Below are 10103 nucleotides of genomic sequence, written 5' to 3' on the forward strand. Positions count from 1 at the left end.
AGCATAGCATGAAGTATTTTATAGGGAGAGAATAGCACATATTTAGCTATGTTTCATTTAAAGAAGTGAATTAGACACTTAACAGTTTAAAATTAAGGGAAATGGGATTAATTTTCATTTCTGAAATGGTACTAACTTGAAAAAGCAAATTATTTTTCCTCTTTTTCCTCCCCCCAAGCTCCTCCAATAGATTTATTCCGTTCCATTTCTGAATCGGATTTAACTCCATCTGTTTACATCCCGTCTCATGGAGATCTGATGGGCAAATCCCAGGTGATCCGCATTGGCTCAGAGTGGAGAAACATCAGCCAGTTCCTGGGGATCCCGTATGCTGCACCACCTCTTGCAGAGAGGCGCTTCAGTCCTCCAGAGACGTTTGCTTGGGTGGAAACCTGGAATGCTACCGTGGCTCGGTAAGAAACCCCTTTGATCATCTGCAGAAGTGCTCATTCCATCCAGGTGTATGAAAGTAGCTGGAGCGATGACCACCATATTCATGTCCTTTCTTGCAAAAAAACCTATAGGGTACAGGTTAATAGAAGTTTGGGATTTTGTTTAGCAAAAAGAATATTTTTTCTGTCTATATGTTAATGCATGCAAGCACCTCAGGAAAAAAGGCAGATTCCGGTATATTGTCTTGAATCTACGCATAACTCCCACCAACTGTCTGCTGTCAATCCATTTTCGTTCTGAGTATTTATACAGATATTTGTAATATTTATGCAAACACATTTTGCTCCTGCTGAGCCATAAATTTGTAGAGTATTTAATCAAACAGGGGTGCTTTAATGCTGATTTAACCAGAAGCTGTGGGCCTCATATAGCAATTCTCTGCCTAGTAGTGTCTAGGAGATCAGGCCGAAGGACCCAGATAGTCCTTTCTGTCCAAAAACTATTAAAAGGAAAATACTTGCTAAATGGATTGGCCAGAAGTACAGAAGTTATAAAAATTCTAGGTAATGCCTGAAGAGGAAATGAGCACTAGGAACTGTATTAGCAGATGGGCTAAATTTCTCTTAAGTCCCCATATCTAATATTTCCCATTGGCTGGCCCTGGCTCTCCAGGGCTGTACAGACATCCCTGCTCAGTGAGTTTAGGTCAGAGGCAGTCTTTGGGCATAGCCTTTGTGTGCATGTTTGTGTTTCATTTAGTCTTAAGATATGATTCTTAATTTTGTTGCATTGGGGAACCAAAATGACAAATTGTGAATGTGAATTTCTTAAAGAAAAGAGGGTTTGGGTGATACTACTCAGTATATCTGTGCCGTGGAACATGTTAGGGCAGTGGATTTCTTTTAAGAAAAACCCCACAGCAAATAGAAATGCAGCAACAACAAGAAACAAGATATGAAAATGAAGTTGTTTTTATAGGGCCTTTCTCACAGTGCACCCCTGTGATGAACCAAGTGAAAAGAGATGCAGCATTGTCTTGAGAAGTTGAAAGAGTATCTGGCCTTTGGTGGTCTCATCCTTCAGGTTGCACCTGAGTTGTGGAGGTGTTAACATCATAACCACAGTAGTCACACAGCCTCATGTACGTTGGAGGGATCTGGCGAGACATGGCTTTTTATTTCTTCAGGTGCACAGTGATGTTTTTTAGGTTAGCACACACACCATCAGCTCTTTGTGTCTGTAACCACAGTGTGGTGTCTGCTAGGACTTTGGGTAAGAGCCAGCCACCTTTGTGGTCTCTCTTCGAAGACATGGTGTTGCAATGAGCAGCCTGGCTGAGATTTTCAAAGCAATTTAGGGACCTTAGTTAGTCTGCTTAAATTGCTCCTATCTTTTGAATTCTCTGTGCTTCCTTACGCCAATGAAGAGCTTGGCCATTATCTTCTGTTATTCACTTAAGGTTAAAAAAATAATTCTTTGAGTTTAGCACCATGGACATGCAATTGGAGAATCAGAGGGACCTCACTCTGTGTGTGTAGAGAAAGTGTTGACATCTATACTTTTTAGGACTCTATGTTGGTGTTGCACAACATTTATATATAAGAAATTCACGTTAGCACAGTGATATTACTGATGGAAATGTTTATTTATCAGCCTGGACCTGATAAAAGACTTAAAAAAACCAAACCAACCCAACCTTAAATGAAATCAACCCAAAAATCTGTCCAGCTGTTGGTGTCCAGTTGGCAGCAGAGCTGTGGACTTGCCTCAGCAGGTGGCAGCCTTTCCCCAGAGTCGGTCCCGGCATGAGGAGATCCTGGGAGCTGGAGGTGCTGGGAATCTTGATGAGTTGCTTAAAAAAAAAAAAATCCATGAGCACGGGTGATGAAATCTGCTGCCCTGTCGGAAGCTCTACTATTAATAGCATTATACCTGTTGTCCTGGGTGGCTTCCTACCTGAGAATTTGTATTTTCTCTGCCTTAAAAATGGCTTTAGCAGTTTTGGTTGGAGACGATGTGCTTCTCTACATCAGTGTGAAAGCTACTGAGTGATATCACCATCCTAGGAACTTCCCTTATGGAAAGATATTGTAGAATTATGTTAAAGCTGGTCCTTTTCCTTGTAGTTTTCTATTGAAATCTTCATACCTTCAGTGTAAAATTTTACAAGGCCATTAAAATGATAATTTAGAAATCATTCTCTGAGATATTACTGTCTTTTCCATAGCTTCTTCTGGCTTTTTCCCTAATAACTTGTGATGCTTTTCCATAACTCATTATGTGATATAAATATGGCTGTGAAGCAGAAGGAACCGGCTTCAAAATAGCTTCTATCTGAGCTGCAGAAGTCATCCACTTGATTCTTATTGTGGAGAGAGCTTGAGCTTATACATCTCATAGAGTTGATAGCAAGAAAATGATTTTTCTGTACATGGCTGGCTGGCTGAATTCCTATTGAAAGGTTACTTTTAACATTGCTGGGCACTGCTAATGGTCTTCTATGATGCTTAGAGCAAACAGATTTTAAAAATCCATTAAAATTTTAAACTTACCATCTTTTCACACAGACCATTAGAAATTAAAATAAATATAAATAAATGTAGCCCACAGACTATTAGAAATTAAAATAAATAATTGGCATTTCAGCAAAAGAGTGGATTACATAGATGTGCAGGCAATAGCAGGGGGACACCTGTGCCGGAGACCCCCAGTGCCGCTCCCCTTACATCTGGTGCTAATTTTGTATAGTTTATGTAACGTGTGAGTTTTCTGAAAGGTTATTTTCAAGATCTAATCTTTTTAAAATGATGCTGGTTTTCTGAGGGAAGGATTCTAGACAGGAAAATACAGCGTGTTTTTTGCATTTGGATGTGTATATTCAAACCCATGTATATGTTACTAAGGTATAGGTGGGTGTAAATGTGATGATTGAGATCTACAGATTTAAAGATTTTATAAACTCAGTGCATCAAAATACAAGGAAATAGCAGCAGTCGAAAAAGAGTACAAGCCTTTTTGTTGTCATTTTCTCAATCCGTGTCTCTAGGGCAGCTTGTTGGCAGCCAGGAGATGGAGAGGCCCCGTCGCACTCTGTCAGCGAAGACTGCCTATATCTGAACGTCTTTGTTCCTGCCACCACTGTAAGTAGGAGACGAGTCGAAGTTTTTTGTAGTCGAGCACTGTCTCTTTTCAAAGTACTTTTAATTGGCATGAATGATAGCTTTTGTGGTGTCCACAAAGCCCTGCAAGATTAAATTAGGCACTCTGTTGTTTTTACTGGTGCAAGAGCCCTATAGGCTTTCAGGGAGCTGTGTTTGGGTAACGAGGAGGGCAGCAAATTAAAAAGCTAGAGAGAGAGACAAAGAGGGAAACAAAACACAAGAAGAAGGTGGTAGTGAAGGAGGACAAATTAAGGACAGAAATGGCAACATCCCTGAAATGCGGCCATTTGTCCAGGAGACGATAACGTGGTACCATGCGTTACATCAACACTTACCACCAGTCGAGCAGCAGCAGATGGGGTTTTTTCATCCTCATCTTTATTGTTCCCCTGTTGACATCCACAGAAGCTCTGCTGAGGAATGAGGGTAGCAAGCAATGTTGGATTTGTGCCCAGCACGCAGAACATAAAAATAGACATTTTAAAGATGATGGGGCCAATGGTACAATCTGAGAAACTGTCATTTGAAAGCTCTTGAATTTCTCATCCTAAGCAGATATAAAATCATAGAATCATAGAATGTTTTGGGTTGGAAGGGAACCCTAGAGGTCCAACCCCCCAAAAAATAAAGCTTCATGTTAAAGCCAAGCTTAGATGACTGGCCAAACCCCTGGGGGTCTGGGGATAAAGATGCTGACTAACATGTGAATCCCATTGGAGACTGGGCCCGGAGCACTGGAACGGGTTTTTTCTTTCTGCAGTACTGATAGTTTTCAGAAGGTGACAGTGGTTATAATAGAAATTTATGGGTCTGTCCTACTGCATGTCTGGAGAGAGTTGATGGAGATATCTGACAGCAGCACACAGAGTCCCTTGCAGGTTCCTTTAATCGCCAGAAAGAGCAGCTGTCTCTTTACTCCCTGCAGCACCAGACTGACATTTTGCCTTGGGTGCAGTCATCGCGCATTGAAAACAGCAGGTCACTGTCCCAGGCAGTTTGCCATCTCCGCCTGAGTGCTGCTTTCAAGATAGCTTATTTGCAAGCATTGTATTTTCTGCCATCTGATAGACCAAACTGGCTTGTCTTTTCTCCTTAGCAGTATTGACAACTGAATCCATCCCTGTCTTTTGTAGAGAGATGTAAGGTAGAAGCAGGTCCGGTCAAGTCAATCAGTTTCACATGCGTAAGTCTAGCCCAAGAAAGAACCAAAACTTCTCTTTTTGCAGAAGTAGCTGGGAGCAGAAGGCATGGCATTTTCCTGTTTCTTTTTGTGGCAAGCTCTATTTTTTACTCACTTGCAGAGAGCTGTAGTTATATATTTTCAGCCCGTGGAAAGTTAAATTAGCTAGTAAATACTGAATAGAAAACCTCCTGGAGAGCAGCGAATGCAGAGGTCGTTCAGGAGTGTCTTGAGCCTGAACCAGAGCACGGTGCAGTAGCTGCCTGCCCCTGGAGGACTCTTTAAGTGTCAAGCAGTGAAGAAGGTGAATGACATTACCTCATTTTGCTTCCATAGCTACATGCACCACGTAACCCTCCAAATAAAACTGGTGCTTCTGAGGCTTTTTTCCACTTATAACCATCACCACCTGTCACTCTAGCAAAGCAAAGCTGTGCTTCAGCTTGATTTGCAACGGGCTCAAATGCAAGATCAAGGGTTAAAACTCTACACTGAATAAGAATAGAAAGTGTACCCTCTCTCCTCTTCTCCTAGCCCTTGCACGTGTTATTCCCATCCTTATTGCATGGTCCCTGCTGCATTCAATTCTTTACAGAGCAATATTCTACAGCAGTAAAAGCACTTGTGGTTGCCTGGCTCAGTAGAGTTTAAATCTATCCCTGCCAAGTAGCTCATTAAGTGTTTTACAGACAGATGGAGAAGATGGTTCTGAATATTATAAAGCTTTTCAGACTTCCAGCTGACTTGCAGCTTCCCGGTGCATGCTGAACTTCTCTCCCCCATGAGGGTTTGCACATGGGACCTAAGCCCCTAAAGGTGTGAGACCATGGTGGAGCTGCTGGGCTTCCCAGAAGACATCCCCCCGCTAGCTTAGCCAGCGAGCCACCTGACCATGTCCCAGCTGGAAGACTTTGCACAGATTTTACACCTCAAAGTGTGACTGTCTGCATTTTGTTGCTAAGTAGGGAGCAAAACCCTGCACTGGGCCATAGCCATGTGGCAGGCATGGCCTGTCAGTGAGGAATGTCCTGGCCCCACTCTGCCCAGCATTGCCCCACGTGTGCCCCACTGCAGCCTGGTATTGACGCTGGTGGTGCTGCAGCTCAGCCTGGTACCAACTTGTCATGGGTGAAGAGACTGGCTCCAGCAGGCTTTAGTTAAGGTTTTACATTTCTTCTGCCTCACAGATTTAATTGCAGTGGTTGGTGGAATTTGATTGAGGACAAGGCTTGGGAGAAATTAGTTTCTATTCAAAATAAATCATCCAGCAGCTAATGTACAGTAAAAAATTAATTGGCTACCAAATAGATAGATAGATAGGTGATATGAAATATCTCATGTTGTGAGGCATAGTTCGATTATAGCATGAAAATAATTGTGCTATGCTGTTAAAATGGCTAACAAGAAATGGGAAGGCAACTGTGTTAAGCAGCCCTCATCTAAAATGCCCAAATCCATGAGCTCTGAGATTGAAATCCCTCCGGATTAAACCCCAAATTATTTTTCATAATAGTTTACCTTCATGTAGGGGGCAGATTTGTCATTCCTTGATGCAGACTAGAAATGGGAATGCTACCTCCAGACCCTTGGTACTAAGCACAGGCCTGGCACTAAATCTTCCCTTGAATTTCTCCCTATGTGTTGCAGCAGGCTTTGTTTTGCTGGTTTTAACTTTCATCTCCCATCCTTGCCTTCCTCAAGCCTTTCGTCACTAGAGCATTGGGTGAAGTTGCTCAGCATGAGGTAGTATACAACTTACAGGGCAACTGGAGGTCATGGTGCTATGCAGGCTGTGGACACGTGGGAAATGCCTAGTTGGAACCTCAGGCTTAACCATGCTGAGCTGAGGGGATGGAGCAGGCCCAACACCATGTTTGGTACCGTTTTAGCCAGCAGGGCTTGATGTGGCTGTATTTTAGAATGAATTTTCCTGTGAAAACAAGATTCTTTCAGTTTTTCCTTTGTCCCCATCTCTCTCCCTGTGCTGTGTGTGGTGCAGAAATGGGAACCAGGGACAAGGCGCTGTGAATTAGGCAATTTCTATTCAGGAGCAGAAGTTCCTGAGAGAGCGCAGCATGTTTCTGGGGTTTTCTTGGTAACATTGGCATGTTCACAAGATGCTCCTGAAGTGATTCTTCAGATAGATAAGTGAGGAGTGCACGCAATCACGACAAATTAAGGGCAGCTGAGGGAATTTTGCCTCCTATCCTGTGATTTTGCAGGAGGCTGCAACCATCGCTTCTCTGCTGCTTCTCCCATACAGCCAGTCTCATTTTTGCTGGAGACATCCTTTGCCAGAGCAGATGGAACTGCTGTGTTTAGCTAAGCTCCATCCAGAAAATAACAGCAACAGAGCCCAATGCCCTCTAGCTGCAGGGAAAAACAAACCTCAGCTGTACTTTGATGCTGCTGCAGGGGCCACCAGCCCTTCTTTGAAAAACACCAGCAGCTGCCAAAGCAGAAAGCAGGACGGGTGGGTGTGCGTGACCCGCTGCTGAGCGGAGGAGAGAGGAGCCTCCTTCAGGACAGGCCCAAAGTGGGCAACGGGGGATGAAAGTGCTGAATGGAAAATTGAGGTTACGCTTTGAAAAAACCTTTTTAGCATTGGAGTGGGTCATTCCTCTTTTTGCAGCGGGAAGTAAAAAAAAAAAAAAAAAAAAAAAAAAAAGGAAAAAACCTGAACAAAACCCTTCTGTATGTTTCACTGGTATTTCTTCTGAGCGTCATCTTGACAGAGCTATAATGTGCTGGTAAATGCTGGGGTCTCCTGGGGCGGTTCTGCTCTTGTGCTGCTCATGCAGCAGTGGCCTGGCTGCAGCCCTGCTGTGTGTGCAGAGAGGGTCTGCACACGTGGGGTGCTGCTTTGGGGAAAAGCCCCCATTTCTGAGTGAAATTGGATGGCTCTGCAAGGAGTGCTAACGTGGGCAGCAGCCCGTTGTAGCTCCTTCCCATCCCAGGAGTCCTGCTGGGCTCTCCTGGGGCAGACACCCTCTGTGCATAAAGTCCTCTCTGCAGGACTAGGAGGGGAAAACCTCCATGGGGATTGAAAGAGCAATGAGGAGCTCTTGTCAAGTGAGATTTTTGAGACTGGGCAGTGTTTAAGTGCTGAAGACTTGAGAGTAGGAAGCAGCCCCGCACAGCTATTTAGTCCTGCTCAAGATGAGGCAACCCAACAGGCCTTTTCCTTCTCCTTTTCCCACTTGTTTGAACTTTCCCTTCGTATTTGGGTAAAGCGGACACGTTACAGCAAAGACAAGCCCGCCATGTGCTCAGTGACCAAATCAGAAGGACGGGTCTGCCTTGAGCTAACCTGGTAGAGTTGTTGGCTGATGGAACACAGTGGTGCTATTAAATCTTCTTTATGCTGGACATAGTGTCCTCTTTAATGGTATATAGGTCATTGTGGACAATTAAGCTCTAGAATTTCAGACAGATGGTCAGATATCCCCTCATTATGGTCACTGTTGAAGAGCTATGAATGGCCTAGATAATGTTAATGGGAACGATGCTTGGGTTCTCATCAGTGATCTACAAAAGGAGTTTGCTATGTGAATATTAACCTGGTTGTTCTCACTGCAGGTCAAAAACATGTCAGTGTTGCTGTTCTTCCACAATGGAGGGAGCTACGATGCTGAGACAGGAAAGCCAACCATAGATGGATCATACCTGGCTGCCATCAGTAACATCATTGTCGTGACAGCAAACTACCGGGTTGGTGTTTTTGGCTTCTTTACTACTGGTAAGTCATGGAGTTCTAGAACAAACACAACTATGGGCTAAAATTTTTTAATTTTTTTTTAAAAATTAAGTTCTTTTTTAAGAATCCTATATCTTTCACTGATTATTTTTTGGAGGAAAAAATGGCCAAGAAATAGGGGGGACTTGATCTGAAGAGAAAGGGGAGAGGCTGGAGCCAAAGGGACAAGAACAAAAAAAACCCCAAGGATTTATATCAAAGTGCTGGCTAGACTTCTGTTCGTAGTTGAAACTGTGGATATTGGGTTTTGCAGGCAGATACAAAGTTAGCTTAGGCATTAAAGTTCCAGCTAATTGCACTGGCCTGTCATTGTGGGTATGGTTTTCAATGCCTCCAACCTCCAGCTGCTCCATCCATGAAATTTTGCTAATGCTCAACTGTGCCCGTATCAGTCAGGGAGAGACAGAGAGGGATAACTGCAGGTTAATGGTAAGAAGGCCATGAAGGTATGGAAAGTATAGCACAAAGATAGGTGGTTGGTTCCTCAGTTATTCAGCCTGACTTCTCCTCTGAAGGACTTGCCATGTTTAATTTGGATTCTGTTAGCCCCTTTTACTGTCCTGGACGTGACCACACGTTCATGTGTTCTGTGTTTGCATCCCTTCCCCATACACTAGTGTAAAGGACACCTTTGCTTTCCTATTGCCTCTAATACCAATTGTCATTAAAAACTATACAAATCCCCATTACATACAGGATTTTAACTTGTGTGAATAGGCACGTATACATGAAAATGCACATTCACATCTCCCTAAACCTTTGTGGTGGTGCCATCTGGTCTTTGGGATTGTTTTTTTCATTTTGCCTTTTATTAGATTTGCACATTTAAGCAAGTAGGGAACACTTTTCTTTCCACCATCCTTCAATTCTGGCTGGGGCGGGGGAACTTAAGGTAGAGAGCCATGGACAAAAAATGCAACAACTGCAAGTGGAGCTCTGGCTCCCTTGTTCTGGTGTCAATCCTTGGTCTCTTTAGTGGACATTTTAGTACCTTTATAACTTTTAGGAGGTTATATTTGCCATGTTTGCAAATACCAGACCTGCATACTTTGCCTCATGATTCTTTTGAGTATTTACGGCTAGTGATGCTGGGTGGATTTTGCCTAGTTTGGGGTTATAGCTTCAGCTATTGGTTATTGTTTCCTTTCTTTGTTTTACAGTTTTGTTCAAATCTCCCTCTGAACAAAGCCTGTTTTTCATTCAGTAACTAGAGAGCTGGCACTACAAACTCCTTACTCATTTAGATATGAAGTCGGTAATAGGTGTATCTGGGGAAAGAATCACTGTTTTCATCAGTGCAAACCAGATGCTTATGAAAGTGATACCGTGGCTTCATTTTGGCTAGAGCCAAATGCAGTGTGGATATGTGCTGTGCGAGCTTCCATTACGCAGCACTGCCCACGCGTTACCCACTAACCTCCTTCAGCCCTCTGAATCTCACCTAGGTTGCTTCCTAAGTGGAAACTGCTAGCTGGGCTGAATATTGTATAGCAGTATTTATATGATGGTCCATAATTTAGGGATAAGGAAAATTCCCCAGCCTCTATTTCATAGGGAACTGCACGTGTGTCCCAAAACTTCAGTGCATGAGCTCAATGTACCGAATTTGCAT

At 43.3% G+C, this 10103-nt stretch overlaps 1 protein-coding gene across 1 annotated transcript in view; it reads left to right on the top strand.

Annotated features, from left to right (window-relative positions):
* TG (thyroglobulin) overlaps positions 1–10103 on the top strand; it is a 161306-nt gene that overhangs the window by 78995 nt on the left and 72208 nt on the right. Inside the window, 3 exon segments of the mRNA XM_035903440.1 lie at positions 179–413; positions 3440–3533; positions 8314–8473. Of these exon segments, the coding sequence (XP_035759333.1) occupies positions 179–413; positions 3440–3533; positions 8314–8473 (489 nt within the window).

Source organism: Egretta garzetta, unplaced genomic scaffold (genome assembly GCF_000687185.1).
Source record: "Egretta garzetta isolate BGI_Z169 unplaced genomic scaffold, ASM68718v1 scaffold50, whole genome shotgun sequence".
NCBI lineage: Eukaryota > Metazoa > Chordata > Aves > Pelecaniformes > Ardeidae > Egretta > Egretta garzetta.